The sequence below is a fragment of the Acipenser ruthenus genome, chromosome 20 (assembly GCF_902713425.1).
Source record: "Acipenser ruthenus chromosome 20, fAciRut3.2 maternal haplotype, whole genome shotgun sequence".
NCBI classification, from domain to species: Eukaryota; Metazoa; Chordata; class Actinopteri; order Acipenseriformes; family Acipenseridae; genus Acipenser; species Acipenser ruthenus.
Genome location: NC_081208.1, coordinates 1,327,028 through 1,349,517, shown reverse-complemented (window position 1 = coordinate 1,349,517; position 22,490 = coordinate 1,327,028). Strand labels below are relative to the sequence as shown.

General features: G+C 42.5%; 1 protein-coding gene across 4 annotated transcripts in view; it reads right to left on the bottom strand.

Annotated features, from left to right (window-relative positions):
- LOC117963761 (cytosolic acyl coenzyme A thioester hydrolase-like) overlaps positions 1-22,240 on the bottom strand; it is a 62,789-nt gene extending 40,549 nt beyond the window's left edge. The window contains exons 1-7 of one of the 4 annotated variants that reach the window (XM_058993050.1): positions 21,988-22,240; positions 14,728-14,845; positions 12,916-13,072; positions 5,110-5,201; positions 2,465-2,579; positions 1,428-1,442; positions 596-682 (exon numbers count right to left, since the gene is read on the bottom strand). In XM_058993050.1, the coding sequence (XP_058849033.1) occupies positions 596-682; positions 1,428-1,442; positions 2,465-2,579; positions 5,110-5,201; positions 12,916-13,072; positions 14,728-14,845; positions 21,988-22,037 (634 nt within the window). In that variant the 5' untranslated portion in view covers positions 22,038-22,240. Of the gene's footprint in view, positions 1-595; positions 683-1,427; positions 1,443-2,464; positions 2,580-5,109; positions 5,202-12,915; positions 13,073-14,727; positions 14,846-14,999; positions 15,116-17,855; positions 18,013-19,800; positions 19,933-21,987 lie in introns of those variants that run through there. The other 3 variants (XM_058993052.1, XM_058993051.1, XM_058993049.1) reach the window with 3 other exon arrangements.
- Positions 22,241-22,490: the final 250 nt, after the last annotated feature.

Here is a 22,490-nt window from a genome sequence, read left to right as displayed (position 1 = left end):
GTGTAGAGGTGATGGATTTACAAGCTGCGGGTTTATCATATCGCTGATCAGAAGGTAAAGAAGTGCCTTATGAAAGGAACACAGAAAAAATGTCACTGGGGAGTAATGGAAACACTTTACAATGCATGGCAGAGCATATGAAGAGGCTGTCTGCATGAGCAATTGAATACACTGTATGCAATGTGCTCCACTATGACGTGGTGTTATTTTATGACTACACTATGCTATGCTTCTACCTTGGTACACCACCCTATTTTTGCTTCATAAGAAATCAATAGCTTGAAACAAATACTTTATAAAGTGATTTATTGCAGTATTTTGGGCACTACAGATTTAGCAAGGAACCTGTTTGATCAAATTCCCAGAACCGACCTGCACTGTCAGTTTAGGGATGGAAATAAAGACTCACACATTCCGGTGTCTTATTAAACTCATAGTGAAACTGGGAGTAGATCAAAGTACTATGCAACTTGAGTCTTGTTTCCATCCCCGACTTTCAATACTCACCCTAACCTGGAGGAGCTGTGAAACCCAGGCCCTTGCTAACCCTGTACAATCCCTCACGTTGGAAAACAAGCAGCTGCATGAGACGTACCTCCGTGCACAAATCCATGCAGAGTGCAGTCTGACGGACCCACGAGATGGATCAGGCTGGACTGGCTGAATCCCACGGTGTACTCCTCTAAAAATTAAAAAGAAAAAAGAGAACACAACATCTGAAACAGATTCTTACACACTGCACAAATGTATCAGCCAAACCCAGGAACTGAACTATTCCGGCTGGTTTCACAGACCAAGAATTGTGCTAACTGTGGATCTGTGAAACCGGCCTTTGGAGTATGCAATATATGAAAAGTTGACAAAGATGTATAGCACCATAGATGCAAATAGTGTTCTAATAAAAAGAGTTTCTGTTTTGGTTTTGAGATGTGCCGGGTTTGACTGACTGAGACTAAGAAAAACATTGTGTTAGTTCTTCGTTTAATCTTTTATAACAAACAGGCCTGGTTCTCAGCTGGTGAAATGATCAATAGCATGCTAAGCTGCTTCATGTCTTTCTCTCTCATGAATTCAGCTATGATTTATGTATTTATCTATCTATTTATTTATTAACATGGTTAGTTTAACCGAACAGAGAAATCTCAAAACTGACAGTTGCCAGGGCAATGTTATAGCCTTACATCCGTCTTTAAAAAGTACCAAATAAACTACAAGTCTGATAAAGATCACCAATGGCTTTTGGCCAACTGCTCACGTTATTTGGGACTTTTAAAAAGCTCCTATTAGGCCAGCAGCTCCATCATTAGAGAATACCTGTCCGCAGCACAGCCTGGAATTTTTTTTTTTTTTTACCCGTGGTCTGAAATCAAACTCCACAAAAGAGGACGGTTATTCGTAATGTACCAGTATGAAAATACAAGCCTTACCTTTAGTTTGTCTGTCTGCAATGTAGGCAGCGCAAGGAAATGGAAAATGTTAATTAAACACTGTTGTAACGTTAGCGTTTTTTATTTTTTTTTAATTCTGCAGAGCGTTTTAAAGATGAAATAAAAGCTAAACTCTCGTGTGTGTCACTGTGGCCCGTCCCGGCAGATACAGGGTTAATACAATCCAGTTCAGCATTGCTCTTTCTTGTGTTGCTCAGTCGATTGCTTTTATGCTGTATTTCCCCCCTATGCTTTTCCTAGCAGTTAACTGAACTGGGCCCATGGGTACAGTTTACCAACGCCTCGTGCTTTACAGGTTTCAGAATGATCTTTCTTCTTGGTATTTTGGCCACTGTGCAGGTTGTACATTATGGATTACGCATTACACTTACCCAGGGGCTGCTGTAAGAATGTCACATCAAGCAGAATTGTGGCATGTTCTGATTTGTGTGATTACATGCAACCTTATTAATAGCTCATCATTACCCCACCTCTAGGCTAAACCGTACCAGAATGGTTGAGTTAAGGACACCAAAAGGATTCCTCTAATTTTGAATGTTTCAGCAAACATCTGGGGGAAATAAAAGGCATTTTTTAATATGAAGTCTCCATGGTACATTGTATCATTTCAAATAAAATCCTACAGGACTTCTTAGGCTTTCAGTGCACTTTTAAATGGTACACTGGCCACTCTAGACAGATGTGGGGCCAGGGAAATAAATGTTTTAATAACAAGACAGCATGAAGTTTTCTGTGTATTAGGGTAGACCCAGGGATGGAAATAAGACTCCTAGTACTGCATAGCAGATTCATCCAGGTTTTAATACGAGCTGCATTAGTCTATAGGCAACAAGCTCAGGTGTTTTAATTAGACTCATGGTAAAACCAGGAATGGAGCAAACTGGTATGCGATGGGTCTTATTTCTATCCCAGTGGCACTGGATCAGCAGGCATGTGGGAAATGAAAAGAGGTGGCGATGCCTCCAGTCACAAAGCCGTGTTTCCACAGATGTGAAGTTGAAACAGTGTCTGGATACCTGGGCTGATGACTGGAATGATGGCTTCTCCGTTCCTCTCTTTGGTCTCCAGCCTCTCCATTTTCTGAGCTTCGTAGCGTTTCTTTCCTTCCTCTTCCTGCTCCGGGCTGGCGTACTGCGGAACCACAAACAAAACAAAAGCCTGGTTACAGCCAAACGTTTCCCTCCTCCCCGCTGGAGGCCCCCGCAGTTACATTTCAGCTTGGAGAATGAATTCCTGAAACCCACTGCCAGCAGACTTATTCCTGCGACGACATAAGCCAGTAGAAAAATACATATGTCATGTTCATGCTTAAAACCCAGAGAGAAAAACACCTCCCCAACAAATACAGACAACAGTTTTACAGGCAACGGCAAATGACATTTCTCTTTTAGCACATGGCAATGTAACCTTTCAACTCGTTCAAAGTTCACTGAAAATCGGACCCTATCGGAAGTTAAGGACCCAGTCGAAACACTGACAGAAAGGGCAAACGAATAACCGACAACGTAGAGAATAGAAAACGTTACAGCACATTTTCTATCAAAGTCACTTTGATCAGATGTGGCTGAATGCCTAAATTCTGGGTCTGGGCTGCTTTGTAGTTGACTTCATTACCTTGCATCTGTCCTCACACACAGCACCACCTGCCTGGTTTGTGAAGGTAACGGTTTCCTGCTGGAAGGCTGATTGACAGATGGTGCATGTATTTCTGCATGTGCACGAGGCAATATCCCTCAGAAGACCTGGGGAAGCTTGCATTACAGGGAAACTGAGCTTCTGCATGTCGGCAGGGATAGAGAAGCAATAATGAATCAAATATTGATCAACACAGCTTTTTGCCTCAATTAAACACGCATTGATCAACAAATCGCCCTGCTGCCCTATTGAGAGCCTCCTGTATACATTATGTTCACAGCGCTCGCATGTTTCCGGTTGTATTTGAAGGCTCTTGTGAAGAGTCTACATGCAGGGTTGATTTATCACCTGTCTGACAGTCGATGCTGAAGGCATTGAAAAATAACTTCTGGTCGAAACGTTTGTCACTGAATTTATTATGCGTCTTTCAGTATTTCTAAAACAAAGCCTTTCCATGTATTGTTCTGGGAATAAAAGGTTACAAGGAGCTCTAGGGGGGAGTGGATTTGGGTTCACGGATCACAACTGAAACTATGGAATAGCATTTCATTGCATGTTTTCCAGTATTACTGTTAAACTGCATTCCAAACGGCTCGAGCGAATTCAGTCTGTTGAAGTACTTACTCAAGAGAGTGCTGACTAAGCTAAAGAGGTATTTGTAAAGCACTTTGGGAATGGCTGATTCACTTCCCAAGGAATCTGATTTTAATGGTATGCTAACTGCCACAACATGATATTAAACATTCATAACATGGCAAAAGCTTGAGATGTTCATTTCAATACCAAACACACAGACAGAAAAATGCAAAAACAAACCACGGACCACACAACTTTGTGATGGGTGTTTCAGGAATTTTCCGTTGGATAATAAACAATGCATTTCCTCCAAAATAACTTGAAAAATGTTGGTCCAATTTTATTTGAATCATTTACTGAGAACAAAACAACGGAGACAAATACCAAGAATATTTTTTCTCTGGGGTAGTTTGACCTCTATTAACCCATGCGCTTAAAAACAAAACAAAACAAAAAAACGCTTTTGTCAGTCCCAGCAATCCTCTATAAATATTAAACTGAACTGAAGAACGCAAAGGCTGTGCTGCAGATTTAAAGAGCAATCAGGTTAGCTGATCCACATATAATATGTAGCAGGGATGGATGAGATCCTCATGCATAGCGGTGTGATCCATTCCAGGTTTTTCTGTGAGCTTAAAAACACCTCCTTGCCAAACATCAGAGTTATCAGAACGAATGTATTTTTCTTCTTGTTTAGATTCACGGTATATCATTCTATGCATCAGTCTTCAAACCCTCAGAAGTTTAAAGCACCCCTGGTGACCTCAATAGAACTCGCAGAATCAAGTCTACATTCTAACTACATCAGATATTCCAGAGTCACCATTAACCTGTCCTCAGGCAACACTAACCCCCAGGGGATGTAAGAAACAGCACACCTGCTCTTACGCAGAGTCTCTTACGCTATCTCTTACATAAGGGACACTCTGGTATAAACAAGGGGTGTGCTGATACTTGTACCCGTAATTGCCTATTCAAAAAGATAAAAAGCTGTCCTTCCCTCGACTTTACAATGCCAATCAATGGCAATAAACTTCTGCGCTGAGTGTTTCAAAAGCTGTTGGTTTATAGTCCCCGGGATGTGAGGAGTTAAACAAAATATGATACAAAATATATTCGTTGTGATGATTCAGATATTCCCTACCTGTGCCAAGTGGCTCTTTGAGGTATAGCGGTGTGCAAAATCTCTTACAAAAATCAAACTAAAATAATAAAAATCAGTAAGCACCCACATTCCAGTAAAAAGATTTCACCTCTGCGCAGCTGTCCAGCTGTTTATTGCCTGTTGAACCCAGACGTGCCAACATATTGGATGGTAACAATGACTGATTTCTTTCTTCCATGACTCAAACGGTTTGACCAGAAACATGCACAGTATGTCTCAAAACGATATTAAACAAACTAAACCTACGGTTACAGCAGTGATTATTTTTATTTTTCCTCCTCTTACCTCAATTTGAGGAACTTCGATGATCTTGTCAACGTTTTGAAGGGAGAACGGAACATACCACAGCGTTGCCTTATTTGTTACCTTTTTGGAGCCTGTAAAAAGAGAGAAATGACATTAAAGCCACCAGGTACTTCATCTCATTTGACTGTGATTCTGAAACCGTACCGCATGTGCTGTGCTTCGTCTTGTTTGCAAATTAAAAAGCTGCACTCAAAATCGTTTCTAAAAATCTATGCAAATATTGTACCTTTTGTATAACTAAATGTCCACCAATTCCAAACTCAAATTTAAAGCAGCACAAGGCACTTTCAATGTCATGTATTACCTCATGTTAAATAAGACCTGTGGAGACGCATTTCCCAGCACATCTAGTCTATAATTCATAGAAGGCAGCATGCAACATGGGTGGACAAGTCTTAGGGGTAGGGTAGAGATTAAACACAATGAAAAAAGCTGTAATTATTAAGCCTCTCCGGGGATAGGTTGTCTGTTCAAATTGATGATAAAATGATTTATTAAAATCAAATCAGCACTTAAAGAGATTATGAGATCAGCAGAGTGGATATTAATTGGTCCCCCCGGTACAGCAGCTAATGGCTCCCGGCAATGGTGATACCATAACTCTTCATCAGGCTCTGTGCTAACTGGGGAAGCCACCAGAGACCTTCCCCTCGGTCTAGGACAGGACACTTTGAAAACACTTGTCAATGTTCAAGTGAGGTTTTTATATCATGTCAAAGTGCTTTACATGAGTGCTTTACAGTTGGGCAGACTGCCTTTTGACGTCTCGTGGTTGGACAGGAGCAGTAATGTGGCCCGGTGTGTGCACAACTAGGCATCTTCTACCATCAGAGATGGAAAAGAGACTCCCACTGCACAGCAGGTTGATCCACTCCTGGTTTTACTATGGGTTGAATAATGCACACCTGAGCTTGTCACCTATACACTGGGGCTGTTCAAGCCTGTATTAAAACCTGGCATATGTGAAATTGCTATGCAATAGGAGTTATTTCCATCCATGTGCCATGCAACAGTAAGGGGTGATAGAGAGATCCTACAGTTATGTAATGCCGTCTTCAGAGTTTGAAATCAACCGAACGTGTGATTCGGCTAAGCGACAAGCATATAATTCTGAATATCCTTACAGGGCCCAGTCGAAGACACAGCAAATCTATGTACAGTAACGTCCACATGTGCTTTATGTTGTCTTCCTACAGCCTTGCGCACGATAAACCATAAAAGATAATATATATAAAACATACAAGGTGAGTGATATCGATTCTGACAGTCTGCTTTTGGGAATAACATTTGCATTATACACCCAGCCATAACCAGCCTGACCGGCTAGTTCCCATGGCAACAACACAAAGATTCTACCAGAGCAATATACCAGTGCAGTGGAGAGTGCTGTAAATTTAATTGCATCGCACACTTTCGATAAAGAGACAGGAGAGATGCATATTCGCAATGTTCACAGTACAGCTTTCAGAGGGGGAGAGAACGGCTATAAATAACTCCACGGTTTGTTTTCAAACACACACGCTCCCCGGAGAAAGGAATTGAAGGTTAACCACAAACAAAATGAAATGTTTCATGCAAGCGGATCATCTGCAAACTGGACTTTAACGTCTGGGTCGTAACTTGAGAAGGTCTGCAAACCGCAGCACGGAAAAACGAAGCAATCAGCACATGCTGTCATTATTTCAAATCCCTGGATTGTTGCAATGACTGTCTTGCAGGATTTATTGCTTCAGTTTTAAAAACCTCTGTGCTATAAAAGCAATAATAGCAATAAAAACAATAACTAGCCTGTATATATACCACTACACTTCTAGTATTGTACCATATTTGAGGCATCACACACAGACATTACCACAGAGAGTGGTTCCAACTTTAGCCTCAAGCAAGCTTACCTGTATTCAAATGAGATGTTAACCTACAGCACAGTGCCATCTAGTGTTTAGTAATTGTCATGCCACCCTCCTGACGGATGAATAATACCCATTGGCACACAGCACATTTTTATTCTCCAATTGTTTATTTCACTGTCGATTATTTTTTTTTTAGCTTTTTTTTTTTCTCTTTTCCCAGTTTCCCCAAACGCTCTGTTCTGCGGGAAATCTGGGAGTCTACTTTTCCTTCCCCCAAGGGATAAGCGTCCTCTGTGCGAGAGCTGGGAAGCGGAGCCAGCGTGACTGAAATCCAGAAAGATGCACTCAGTGCCAGAGGAGCAGGGCTCCCGCCTCCGCGATGTGATCCGCACTGACTGAATGCAATTAACCTGGGAGAGCAGATCTGAATGTCAAGCCCGCGGACAGCATTACAGCCCCAGCCTTCTGACTGGGAAGAGGGCAAAAACCTGCTTCACCCACCGTGCCACTGAAGAAAAAGCGCCTTCTTTAAAACAACACGCTTTGACTCCATTTGTCTCAAAAACTGTACTGGCAAGGGGTCGATCCCACGAAGTACTTCTGCTTTTCTTGATTTAAATACATTTAAATTATTAAATTGGGGAATTGGTTCAATTATAATCTTGAATTACAGTTTATCAAATGACATAATAACCCCCTTCTTCTCAAACTCTTCGTATAAATGCAGTACTGTGAACCATTAATATGGCATTAACCTCATAGTACACTGACAACAGCAGCCAATCTCAAGGAACTATAATAATAATAATAATAATAATAATAATAATAATAATAATAATAATAATAATAATAATAATAATAATAATCTTCAGCATTACTTCAAGAAGGGAAGATTTTATTAATGGAGAAAACAGCGAAAGAGACGGAATGAAGACTGGGGAAGGTTGGGAGGAAAACAAAATTTGATTCAAGACTCAAGTCTAGCTCATTGAAAAAAAAAAGTAAAGACAAACCCTGAGGAAGCACACGCACACACCTCCAGTGCAGTCCACAATAAAAGCACAGGAGGGATGGAAGCGCAGCCTGGAATATAAGTGACACCCATTCAGTTGTTCTATATCAGCAGCAGAACCGTGCAGACTGGGTGAAGGCTGACGCTAATGAAATGTGACAGAAGCAAATAATGCCTGCTCCCATTATCTTCTCTCCCCCCAGGCTCTGCAGGAGCAGCTTAAAGAGGAAACACCAACACAGCGCGATGCTGAGATGCAGTGTGCCCCCTCCACCAGCACGCACATAGCACTGTGTGTTACTGAACAACATCAACACAGTGCGATGCTGAGATGCAGTGTGCCCCCTCCACCAGCACGCACACAGCACTGTGTGTTACTGAACAACATCAACACAGCGCGATGCTGAGATGCAGTGTGCCCCCTCCACCAGCACGCACACAGCACTGTGTGTTACTGAACAACACCAACACAGCGCGATGCTGAGATGCAGTGTGCCCCCTCCACCAGCACGCACACAGCACTGTGCGTTACTGAACAACACCAACACAGTGCGATGCTGAGATGCAGTGTGCCCCCTCCACCAGCACGCACATAGCACTGTGTGTTACTGAACAACACCAACACAGCGCGATGCTGAGATGCAGTGTGCCCCCTCCACCAGCACGCACACAGCACTGTGTGTTACTGAACAACACCAACACAGCGCGATGCTGAGATGCAGTGTGGCCCCTCCACCAGCACGCACACAGCACTGTGTGTTACTGAACAACACCAACACAGCGCGATGCTGAGATGCAGTGTGCCCCCTCCACCAGCACGCACACAGCACTGTGTGTTACTGAACAACACCAACACAGCGCGATGCTGAGATGCAGTGTGCTCCCTCCACCAGCACGCACACAGCACTGTGTGTTACTGAACAACACCAACACAGCGCGATGCTGAGATGCAGTGTGCCCCCTCCACCAGCACGCACACAGCACTGTGTGTTACTGAACAACACCAACACAGCGCGATGCTGAGATGCAGTGTGCCCCCTCCACCAGCACGCACACAGCACTGTGCGTTACTGAACAACACCAACACAGCGCGATGCTGAGATGCAGTGTGCCCCCTCCACCAGCACGCACACAGCACTGTGTGTTACTGAACAACACCAACACAGCGCGATGCTGAGATGCAGTGTGGCCCCTCCACCAGCACGCACACAGCACTGTGTGTTACTGAACAACACCAACACAGCGCGATGCTGAGATGCAGTGTGCCCCCTCCACCAGCACGCACACAGCACTGTGTGTTACTGAACAACACCAACACAGCGCGATGCTGAGATGCAGTGTGCCCCCTCCACCAGCACGCACACAGCACTGTGTGTTACTGAACAACACCAACACAGCGCGATGCTGAGATGCAGTGTGCCCCCTCCACCAGCACGCACACAGCACTGTGCGTTACTGAACAACACCAACATCATACACATTTTTTTTTTTTTAAAAACATATTATATATAAATGACATATTCACTTTTACAGTGCCATATACTGTACAGTAAATGCCTTATTAAAGATGAAAGCTTACTGGGGTAAACTTGCATATAGTCAGAAATATAGCCTCTAGAAAGCACAGCAATTTAAAAAAAAAGTCACAACTGAATTAACTATGGTGCTAAAAATGTTTAGAATCATCTTGAGTAAAAAAAAAAACAAACATTTATTGAACAACTCTGGTTAAAGCGAGGAATTGAACCACGAGAACTGAGGACTGTTTCAAAACTGATTTCGGGCTCCAAGGAGGTGCAAAGGCACATTCTCAGTTTGGGTAAATTGATTTTAACAGCATACTGTAAAACTACCAAGAAACAATTTATTTTTTTAGCAAATCCTCGGTTTTCATTTAAAGATCAAAGGGTGGTGTCATGCTGGAATAACCCAGCGCTTGTGGAATCGACGGCTGCTAGAAACGACATCCAAGCAGAACAGATGGAAGAGCTTTCTCTTTCACAACTGATTGAAGAGGCAGCTTCATCATCTACGGAAACCGAGCTAGAGGTTAAGTGTTGACATGACTGCACAGCTTTGACTGACTTCCTCAAGTATTCCTCCTCGACCTGCTTTCTTATACTTTAAAATGACTTCTGAGAAAAAAAAAAAAAATCAATCACAGGATCTGTGATCTGGAGTAGATCTGCAGTGCCTGGCCACTTTATTGGGACCTTAACCGTCGTTTGCCCCGATCACAACCTCGATTATGACAAGGCATAGACTCCGCAAGGGGCTGGAAGGAGACTCCAGGGATCCACTCAGTCAATCAACTATTTTATTGTGTACCCCTTGTGAGAGTTAAACAAGACTTGATTGTGGGGAATGGATTGGTGTTTCAGTGCCAACTGCCAACGCTGTAACATCTAAATAGAGCTGATAAACAGCTGGCAGCCTGGGCAGTGGAATGCTCCCAGGAATGGTCTTGTACTACAGGAGATGTAGGAGGCGATGCCACACACCACACACATAAGCAATTAACACATTCATCAAGTGTGAGCTTCACCCAGAGCTGGCTGCCAACTAGGAAAGTGGCCTGCAAATCAATTAGGAAACTGGAACCAAATATTTCTGAGCGTCCCACAATCCCCTATGGTTTACTTAGATTTTGTGTTTTTGTCAAGGAACAAATGAGTGACCTCTTTAGGATTTATACTACTTACGAGACAGGATAACTTACAGATAATTTGCACAAACGGTTTCTGTTGCAGCGGGGCGGTCCAACCAAGTTTAGTCCTTTTTAATCCTGGATTTTTCTCAGCCTCCTTTGCATGGTTCTTGCGTACGGGTGACAAACAGCTGCTGTGCAAGGTCCCTTTCAAAACAGAGGGTTCCTACGGCTGACGAATTGCCCAAACTGTTATTTTCTTAAAAAGCGTCTCCTAAACAAAATCAGATGAAAATGTTTTGTAACCTCACTGAACTACCAAACTATTAGTGACTGGAGTGACAAAGATGATGCGAAACGAGGCAGAGAGGCATAGCGATAGGGTGCAGAAGCGCTGTACCGGGCTCTGTATGAAAACGGGTTGCCATGGAGACGGGGTGCCCAGGGAGAGGGATTTTTTTTTTTCGGAGGCAGTCTGAGCTGCTGGACGAATCCCAATGATGTGGAAATAAACTGCCGACGGGGAGCGAGGGTCTGGTGGAGGAGAGGGAGAGATGGAGAGATGGAGAAGGGGAGGGCCACTTTAATTCACCAGCAGGAGACGCTGTGTTTGTCAGGGGGAGATGATGCATAGTATTTCGGGGGTGGGAGCGTGGTGGATTATGTGAAAGATGAGCGATGGTGAGATGAAGCGAGGGTGAAATACTGGCATGGAGAACTACATATTGAAACTACAGCTTCCCGTAGCATTGCACCCTACGAAATCACACTTCAGAAGGGTTCATGATGCCACTATAGTATATATATATAAAAAAAGATCAACTCATGGTAATATCATTAAACAACTGTAAGGTGGAGAAGTATTCTGAATGTAATATAGTGTAACAGCGGAGCATGTACATTTCAAACTCAATGATCGTCACTAAATGTGTGTAGCCCAATGCATATATCATTGTAAAAATACAAATCTTACTGCTTTATGCACAGAGCGTGGGGGAATGCGCCACCTACAGGTTCAAGCTGTTAATGCTGTATTCCTCAGCATTACTCAAGTTGTCGGTGCCTACGTGCACCCGAGTGATCAGAGGAAGCGAACTCAGATGAACTTTTCTGTTGAGTGCCCTTACCTCTTGTGTTGACTTTACTCTGTTTAATAACCGCAGTGCAGTGTTAATTACAACATGAAACAGCGCCCACACATAACCAAGAGCTGACTACAGCACCTGACACATCGACACAGCTGGGACTGATCCAAATCCTGCCATTGTTAAAATAATGAATACAAGGCTTGAGGATATGACAAACGTCCAAGTGTGTAGATTAGTCTCTTTAGATTCTCTCTGTCTGTTAAAAACATGCACAGAACAAGTAAGGTTAGTATTTTAGGAGTGTGATTTAAGTAATGCGGGTATTTCAATGGAATAGACCCCAGTATATGTGCCGCAGAAAACACAGTGGTGTGATTAAATAAACACAGCAAATCTTTTTCTTTTTAAATATAAACACCAGCAATCAACAACACAGAACGCCAATGTTAGTTCTTCTACTGCTCATACCCCTAATAATACAACAACACTAAGAAACTTTCCAGCTGAAGAGCCTCATCACTCTGGGCGGATCCAGGAAATGTTAAAACAATCAGGTCCTCTTTGCTGACGCAGGCAGACAGGCTGAACCCCTTTGCATGTCGGTTTGCATAGTCAAAGAAACTCCTGTCTGGTTCCTGCACAGTCTGTTTGGTTAACCGTCGCGGCACCTGATTTGTACTGGAAAGCGATTCCTCGTGTAGCATTTCCATACGATTCGTGAGTGGTTGATGGCCGTGGAAGGAAGGAATGCAGAGATCAAGGAGGCTGTGTGGTCTAGTGGTTAAAGAAAAGGGCTTGTAACCAGGAGGTCCCCGGTTCAAATCCCCCCTCAGCCACTGACTCATTGTGTGACCCTGAGCAAGTCACTTAACCTCCTTGTGCTCCGTCTTTCGGGTGAGACGTAATTGTGAGTGACTCTGCAGCTGACGCATAGTTCACACACCCTAGTCTCTGTAAGTCGCCTTCTGTAAGTCGTCTGCTAAATAAACAAATAATAATAATAATCTAGGGAGGATAACTAATTGACTAAAGATTTATTTTTTTAAAGAGGCGTTGTTTTCCAGTGCACATTAGACAGACAGACTGACTCTGAAACTTTAAGCACTGTTCAGTTACTATGATTGGTCTGCAGACTGTAGTAAATGGATGCCAGTTTAACAGAGAGGGGCAATGCCGGCCCGTGCCCACCTGTAAGGATGTTTTCTGCCATGACGTTGACCTGCACCTCCACAGAGTGTCTGGATGTGTAGGTGAGCTCCGCGCTCACGTGAGCCACCTCTCCGATCAGCATGGGGTGGAGGAAATCAGTGCGTTCCACGCGAGCCAGAGCTGCCACACAGCGATCCTACACAACAGACACAAACATGCGCCAATCAGCTCCCTGAAATGCTTTTGAAAATACAACAATATTTAGGACCGGGAACCAATGTGTTTTTTTTTTTTTTTCCTGCAAAACATAATACTCGAATGTTCTTTCACTTAGAATTTGCAGGAATGAATTCTAGGGAATAAATGACGGTACCCCTTCAAATGACCTCTTAAATAAAGGCCAGCTGCTGTCTTTTTAGTATATCAAATGCATCGCTGAGCACATAAATGCAATACAACTTTAATCCCATTTACTTGATTGAAATAACTGTGCTTCCAATAAACTGGATCAAATTGTATCCCACTTGAATCCAATTTCTTCGACTGTAAAAACACCCCTGCCTTTAAGACAGTTTGGGTTAGCAAGTAGCTTTGATTTACAGAGATGAATTGCACATCAAAATTAAACTATCCCATTATCCTGCGGTTCCAATCTAGACCTTGCCCTGAACATAAAATACATGCATGCCTTGCTGTTGAACAGCATAGCGAAATCAACTACTACGCGCTGCGTTTGAGTTCAATAAATTCAAATTTGTATTGTATTGTAATGATTTCGTAACTACTGAAGTAGGCATTACTGTATATGGATTCGAAATGCACACGTTACAGCAGCACAGATCTGTTTTTAGCAGGAGAACCCTGAACCAAACAGCAAAATGCCTAACGCTGAAGCGACATCTAGTGGACTCTCTGAATACTGCACAGGGTATGGGGGATTGAATCGAATTACAGAAACTTGCACAGCAGCAGTATATTGGTTAGGGTATTCTTAATAAGATCAGTACTACTGTATAAAGGTCAGCTGAGCTGTGCTCATTTATAGGACGTCCCGCCAATGGCGACTCAGAGGCTGACATGTGGAGAGTAAATTTTTTTTTTTTCATCTGTATTTGGAAAAGGAGACTGTGTAAGTAACTCTAAAGCAGTTTGCTTGTGTAAGTTACCTGCAGATTTGCAGAATGTTTCATCAAAGTGAAATTTCACCAGCAGTAGTTTTGTGCTTAAGATCATGCTTCATCTTAATTAGCTATGAGGTTTTCGGAATGCTCTGTATTCCACCACAAAAGCACACGTGTGCAAAAAAACTTTTTTTCTGCCTTAAAAAGAAAACTATTACGTACTGCTCAGTACAATAGCAAATGTGAAATAATGTTTAATACCCAACTGAAAGGTAGTTTTGTTTGTTTTTTCTTGAAAAGGCCCTGCCCATGGTTTAAACGTTGCCGTTAGTTTACTGCAGGTAGTTTCCTAAAAACAATTACAGTGTCAGCCTCAGTTACAAGACTATGTGCTGTTTGTGCCTCATAACGAGAACGAAAGTGCTGGTGGAATGGCATTATAGAGTGTGACAGAGAAAGAATGAATCTTGGTTATAAATCTCTGCCCCCTTTCTAGATGGCCAACTTCCACCTTTCCCTTGGAATGAACTGTCAGACCATCCAGTCCGGGGCACTCTGTTCCCTTTACACAGAGCCCTCACAGGTCGGAAGGGAGATTTACAACCAAGATTCATTCTTTCTCTGTCAGCCAATGGGAGCCCGGAGCATGCTGTCTTGTCGCTGGTCCCCTTGTATTAAGGGCACTCTTATAAAGCTGTGTGTGGGTTTGCTGCATTTCTGACCCACTCACCCCCGACTGCGTGTTGCAGTGGCGAGTGCTGATGATGCCCCCCGCTTCTTCAATCATTTTCAGGATGGTGCCTCCGTGCACATTGCCTACAATGTTGGCATCATCAGGACGCATGATCCTGTGAAAAAAAGGGAGAGAAACAAAACTGTTTGTCCTGCTTTCTGTCAAGCTGGGATGCCAAATGCTCTGCTCTGTACCGATATATATATCCCTCTGTTTATTTCAGGAGCTTTGAAACGCCTCGCTGAACACTATGCACACTCACCACCTACCGATGCTGTTTGCTGTACCGCTCCAATCCTTTTAGCACCTTTTTCAACATGATCACAGTTCTGGTTTTGAGTTTTCAGTCACCAGTTTCTGAGGAATGCATCCCATGAGTTGTGTTGGCAGGTGATCATAGGATCTGGGTAAAAGGTTTCCTTCCTGTCTTGTCAAAGTAAAAGTCCCCTCTTTACACCTAAGCTTTCTACAGAAAGTAAAGAGAAAGCCACCTGCTCTTCAACTCTTACTTGCACACAACAATTAAACAAACAAGAGTCTGAAATTTGTAGGTAAGATATGGATTACAATGAAGCCACTCCATTGGTTAGTTTTACATATTGTTTTAGTGCTGGGGCGAGCATGGGTTTGAATATAATATTACAACACATACTAGAATACTCTTTCATTTTGAATTAGCTGGAAATTAGTTATTCCTAACATTGCAGCAGCACCTGTTACATTTCCTATTAAAGAAAGGCTATAGAGAAACACTCTTCTGTACAGCAGAACGTGTGTTATCTACTGCAGATGTTCATCTATGCATTTGGTTTCCTTTGCGATATATCCTGGTGGCACACTCATATTTATAAATATGATGAACGCATGTAAACATGGTCATGTGTGCCACCGAATACCTTTCAAGCAGGGCCTGTTTCAATATTCCCAGCACTCTGTAATTTGGAGCATCTTATTCAATCCTTATTGTTTTTGTGACGCACTTCGCACAGTGAGACTGAGCTGCCAGAACCAAGCTGATGCGATCGGAGCTGTTTGACTTGCAGGTGTCCTGAGGTGACAGACAGATGACAGCATCTCCGTGCAGCATCGCCACACGACCCCTGCTCTGCCTCCCTCTGGTTCTGTTCTGCAGGTACTGCTGTAAGGAGATTGGAAGCAGCTGTGTTCTGAGGTTCAGTCTACTCAGACAGCAGGCAGTCTCCTCGCTCTCCTGCTGAAGACTTGGCTCTCCTATTGAAGGCAGGTTTTCAAAAGGTCCAGACGAAGGTGGTTTTTTTTTTACTTTAAAGTGGTTATTTCTTTTGGTGAGGCGCATCCGGAATGCAGTAGAGCCTGTTGTTTAGACGGAGCCACCCACACGTCTCCAGTTTGTTATCGCTAGTGTTTCAAATGCAACAGTCACCGCTTAAATGTGGCCCAACAAACAAGTCAAAAGAAAACATTTCATCACCGCTCTGGCTCATTTTGCAATCCCAGATGACTTAGTTGTTCTCTTATATTTAAAACACGGACGTCACAGTCCCCACCTAAACAGGTCTGTACCCCTCTATCTGTCCATCTCCTTGCTTACACACAGGATGAGCATTTCAAAAACTGGTGCAGCGAGATTACGTCTTTAAAAACTAGGAAATGCGTTTGCTGTGATCAAAATCTACATCTGGAACTGAGGTTTCCTGTTCACTGCTACTGAAACCACTTTCCCTCCTCTATTAAAATTCAGACATTCAACGCGCCACCACGCCCTACCCCCAAAACTGGTGTGAGCCCCCGTCTCTTCTCTCATGCGAAGAAGGAGAGGGGGGGATTGGAAGAGAAGGCATAATGAAAAGCATGTAATGCTTTAAATGTAAGGTTACAATTCATTTTCATCTACTGTTAATAACTTGCTCACCAGCACACGCTTTAAGCAAATTTATCAGGTCAGAAACTTTGTCTTGCTCATCCTGCATTCATCATTAATTTGCAGTGAGCCATTCATCATTTGCAATGATGACTCCATACAAGCAAATGCTGTTTGAGAAACGGCTCATGAAAAAGCATGGTCTACCAACTAGGGGTCCCAAACTAGTCTGTGTGATAACGAGGAGCAATGACAAAGCAATGCACTGCTAGACAATTTGGGAACCCCGTCTAAGAAATAGTCCATCAGGAGAAACCGATGGAGAGGATGAAAGCATCTTGTTTACAGGAATGTCCTGGAAGCAGCAGGACTCCACTCAATCCCTTCCAGGCAAACCCTGGCTTGATTTTTCTCTCTCGCTGGCGTCCCACCTGTTCCAATGCACTCTCTGCAATCTGGTAGGTTCCCTGGCCTCATCTATTTCACAATATTCAGCGTTTCTACAATCTGTGAAAATCCAGGTGCTGAGAAGTTCTTACACTGGACAGCTGCCAAGTAAGTTCAGTGTGTGAGGAAATGTATTTTAGCGGCTCATTTCCTCTTGCCCAGGCCAGCCCAGCCCATCCCTGACTCCAAATTTTTTTTTTTTTTAAAAAACGCAGTTCTTAACCGATTTATCAACACGTGAGCACTTTTGCCCGGGGATCAGTCTGATGATTTCCAATGAACAAAAAGTTGTTTACGGTAGCAATAACTAAATACAGAAAGAACACACTGCACAGAAAGGGTTTGTTAACATATTAAAAAATAATAATAATAATAATAATCTGTAGCCTAAGAGAAAGGCTGTCTATGCACACACTGCAGAAAAACTACAGGCATTTGCTGGAGATAAGAAGATCTGCAAACTATAGTATACATATTATGCACGCTTAATATGTATACATTAGCAACAAGACTAATAACAGCTATCGTTACAAACTCCCTACCCAAACAACTACGTGATGCATGACATTGTCACCAGACCTGCAAGTATTAAATATTGCATTAGACAGACAGTGCTTGCATGTGTCAGACTCAAGAGAAATCAGAAAGTAATGAGACCCTTTGAGCTACAGAGATAAAACAAAACAATCAGGTCTAATTATTTCTGGTGCCGCCCCTGTTGCACGCATCATTTAATCTACATTACATTTTCCAAAAAGATAGAACAATTAAAAAAAAAAAAAACAGGAAGGCGGTACAAAACAACCTGAACCCAGACAATAATCTCCACGTGCCGTACCTGCTGAGCTGCTGGTGCGCGATTGACAGCATGGCGAGTCTGTGTGCTGCTTGTGTGCGAGCAAAATCTATTTGACAGCCTGTCAAAGCTGGACAAGGAGAGGACTTTATATACTAAACTGCCGGTATCATTCATAAATTACATCACTGCTGTTACCATGCGCCTCCCCCGCTTTCTCGGTTAGCCCTCTCACGTCAGACATGGAGTCAGCCTCTTATCCAATCAGAGCTCGCTGCTACCTCTGGTTGCTATGGAAATGTCTTAGAAGGACAGTGACAGGAAATATGAAAATGGCCTGTGTTTTTTGTTTTGTTTCGTTTTTTGTAATCATGTCTCTTTTGGGTGCAGAACCTAAACATAAAGGCGGATGTGCGTAATCGAGGAGTGTCACGTTTTTAACTTTGTTGACATGTGATGTTCCACGGGTGGCCGGATGCTGAGGCTGCAGTTCATCCCTCCCGTCTCCGAGTATAGCACATCGCTGTTGCAACCAAAGAACATTTTGTCCTCCTTCTGGGTACTGCGGAGCAAACAATCGAGAAGCTAAATCGACAGCTACGGCAGCGCTCATCTGCTCAAAACAACCACTTAGCAGAACAGCCATTGCAAACACACAGCTGTCTGCAAGCTGTTAACCCTGCAAGATTGATAGCTGTGTATGTTTACCCCGAGCAACTCACAAGCGATGCATTTAAAATTAAAGCAGTGCTTTAACATCGTCTTAGATCTTTATTATTTTTTGCTAACATATCTACTGGTGGCATGCAGCCTTAGCAGAAAAACACAGGATACACAATATAATATACTACTCCAAATATATCACATCCTCAGAAGTCCTCTACGTTTTCCAGATATCGTTTTTTTTTTACTTTGACCCCTAGCTGAGCCCAGTTATAGCTGGATAAACACTCTGTTTCCTGTCCAGACCACTTCCTGTTCAAGAGGCAATGGGGCTCCTAATACCTGGAAACATTTGTAACAGTGTTGTTTCAGGGTGAATGTGCTGGAAATAAAACTTGGAAAACAAGAAGACAGTATCAGTTTTAAGGTACATCCTGGCATCAATGAATTCCTTCAGCTTCGGGATTGAATATTATAACTAGTTCTGGAACAGTGTGTATTTCAAAGAAATGGTTACATACCACAGATAAAGCTGCCTTTGGTTCTGGGGGAAGTCGTTACAAGTCTTCTGTGATAGATTGCTTAACGTCAAACAGTGAACCACAGATTTGATACTAAAACTATTACAAACTAAAAGGCAAGCAATACCTCTAGTGTTTAATTAACTCCTAGATTTTTTTCAACATACGAAACCAAAGAACTAAGTAATCCAATTCAAGCTTCTGCCTGTAGAACACTTCCAAACTGGGTTTAATATTTTGTTGTTGGGAAAGCAGGATGTCTTGTGTAATGTCTTTTAACCCCAATCTTGAATTATGATGTTACCTTATTTAGTTGGGGGCTGTGAGACTACACCCCAAGGTCACTTGGCCACTCTCAAGTCGTTTTGTTTATTACATTAACATGGATTTTTCTTCTTTCTCTTTTTAATTAAACATGTATTTTCGTTTGTGCAATTGTGGCCAGTGCCATGGGCTAAAACCCTGCATCCACTTCTTATATGTTTGACTTTTGAATAGATTATAGACTAGATAGATAACAATAACACAACAGGATACTGATAAAGACTTCTTGGTAAAGCAATGTCTGAATTTATAACCACTGCAGGTTTCTTTATAGTAATCTATCTAGCCTATAATCGATTCAAAAGTCAAACGTATAAGAGATGGATGCAGGAACCCCCTTTTTTTAATGTATAGCTGCCAACGCCTATTACACCATGCCTATACTCCAGTCCCTGAAACATGCCCTGATATTTAATCACATGTTAATCACAAAACAAAATGATTCTGTGAAAAAAAAAAAACAAGTAAAAAGTTTTTACCTCTCTGGTATCACGCTCTGAAAGCGCTGTAGCCACAGACGAAGCTCCTTCACTTTTCCAAATAATTGTAACATTTTAATGAGACCCGTCTCGCTTGTATAAAGCAACCAACTGGTCCTGTGTATCACACATCAATGCAGTGCTACTGTAAGGAAGAGATTCTCTACAGCGTACAGTGTATCAGCTCAGCACTCTGAATGTACTGGGACACTGTGCCATCTGTTTCTGCCTGCATCACCGCCAATCTAATCAGATACAAATGCCTGGAAATCCAGAGGTGCTGTATTAACACCAGCAGAATACGGGCGACCCCAGTTTCATGCAACAGGAGTGATGGTGACCAAACGTGTGCAAATACTGTTGTGTAAATGTTTTGCATTAAAAGCTGTCTGTGTTTTACATGCTTTCAGATCAGGACTTCACTCACTAACACTAAGGACACTATTCCCCATACTGCAATTATACGCGATTAATGTTGCAACCATCTATTGCATACACAACACTTGCAGAATATCTCAGATATTAACATGCTGACTTCATTGCAGTCATCAGCTGCTTAGATTAACAGAGCAGCCGAGTGAGGTCACAAACAAGTGAGGACAGAAATGAAGCTACTGTTTCAGGATCACTTCAGTGTCTCAACAGTGCCTTGTATTTTAAGCTGTTGAATATGGTAGCAACCAATTTGCACCTGAACCATCATCCAACAATTGGATTTGTACTTTGGTACTATTGGATCCTGTGGCAAACAGTTTGTCTGGAGCCCTGAATCCTATCTCTCACCCTGTAAGAAACCACCATTTTTGAGTCAACTGTAGTAATCATTTGCTAATACTGTATGTAACCTTAGCCAATCAGAGGATGATGAGGCAACCACTGCCATAGACAAAAGGTATACCTGAGTGAAATAAAACAAAATGCACTATTTATTTATTTATGCATGTATTTGATATGATCATTCATTTAATTACTACAATAGCTGGTTGTAATTTTGCTAAACTGAACAAAAGTCTTCCAAATTGCAGGAAGTCGGATTTTTTCCAATACTGTGGGGTGTATGGTCGTGTATTGTAAACTTCAGTTTTCACATCACTTCCTGTTGCAACAGTATGACATCAGCACTGCATGTGAGTCCAGTCATAAATGCTGCCCTCTAGTGTCCAAAGAACAACATCGACAGGCAAGCAAAAATAGATTCCTCTCTCAATGGCTTGACTTCCAATCTTGGGTCAAAGTTCAAGTATATTTTCCTCTAGAGGAATTAACACTTTTTGACGTCACTACTGTGGTATTATGCCTTTTTTTGAATGGCTCAGGATGCAAATATAGCCTTCATCCATGTATTATATATTAAGCAACAAAATAGTTGGTTCATTTTGAATCGTGGGTATTTTAATTATCCATTTGTCTGAATCTTTCCTCAACGCTCAAGTCTACGTAGATGCAACCCAAAATACTGGATGCACTGCACCAGACAAGAGGAACGTGTCAGCTCTCGTGCAGCCGGTAGTGGAACAAAAATGAGACACCTGGCCCAGAATGCATTGTTGAATCAGCTCAGCGCAGGACGATCTGCAATGCTCAGCAAAACACGGAGCTGAGAGAAATACATTTAAAAATATTTCCGTAAGACAAGGCTGTTTAGTTTTGGCTGGGGTTTAAAGTTATTGTATTAGCCAGTATGCTTATAAACTAAATGCTAATGATAATTTTAGTAGCTGACAGTAAATTCAATCTGAGAGGTGTGCAAAATGAAAGTACTGAGTCACCCAGCGCGTAGCCTGCAAACGCCTGCGTGTATCCTTTTAGCTATGCGTATTCAGAAACGAACAGAAAACATGCAGTCCGGTTTTTATTAATGACCTTAAAACGCCCTTCTATAGGAACACCGTCAAACCTCCACGGTCATTTTGCCGCGGCAGTATTCTTAAACACATGTTATTTAACATATGTGGTTAAAATTATTAAACTCGACAGACTGAACGCTCTATATGAATTTGACATGATGCGCCACTACAGCACACACACACACTGTTCCGAAAAAGAGGCGGGATGCAATGCAGTTCTGCCCCGAGAAAATTCAGCGGATTCCTAGGCCGGCGACTTCTGCACCCTTGCTCGCGTTTCAGCCAAAATTACTTAATATAAATAAACACAATTCAAGTGATGGTGTTTGAAGTGTCTTACCTGCATATTTGGATAGGGGATGAAAAGGACAGGGTCCTGGTGAGAGACATGCCGGTATTTAAGCCGTTTGGAAGCTGGAGGTGTGTGCTTGACTTGAGCCGCCGATATATAGAGAGAGAGAACTGAGTCAGGCAAGATCGGTACTACAGGCAGGCAGTTTGTTCAAATGGGCTTACGTGGAGCCAGCATCACAGAATGAGCATCTAATCAATGCCGGGCTGTGGAGTTATCGACACGGATGCTTTTCAAATTAATGGACCCGGAAGACAGGAGGGAAGAGACAAGTTCAGCACTAGACTAGGGGGGGGAGGGATCTGTTCTGCAAATAGTTTGTGTAAGTAAATCTACATTTAAACGATCGTGACCTTATTTATTTTTGCATTCCGTTTTAAGACACTTTGATCTGACTAGCTTCCGGCCATGAATTTAAAACAAGCACAGTACGTTCCGCGTGTAGGTGCACCACTTCCCCAGAAAGCACTTTCAGGATCACATAACTGCAA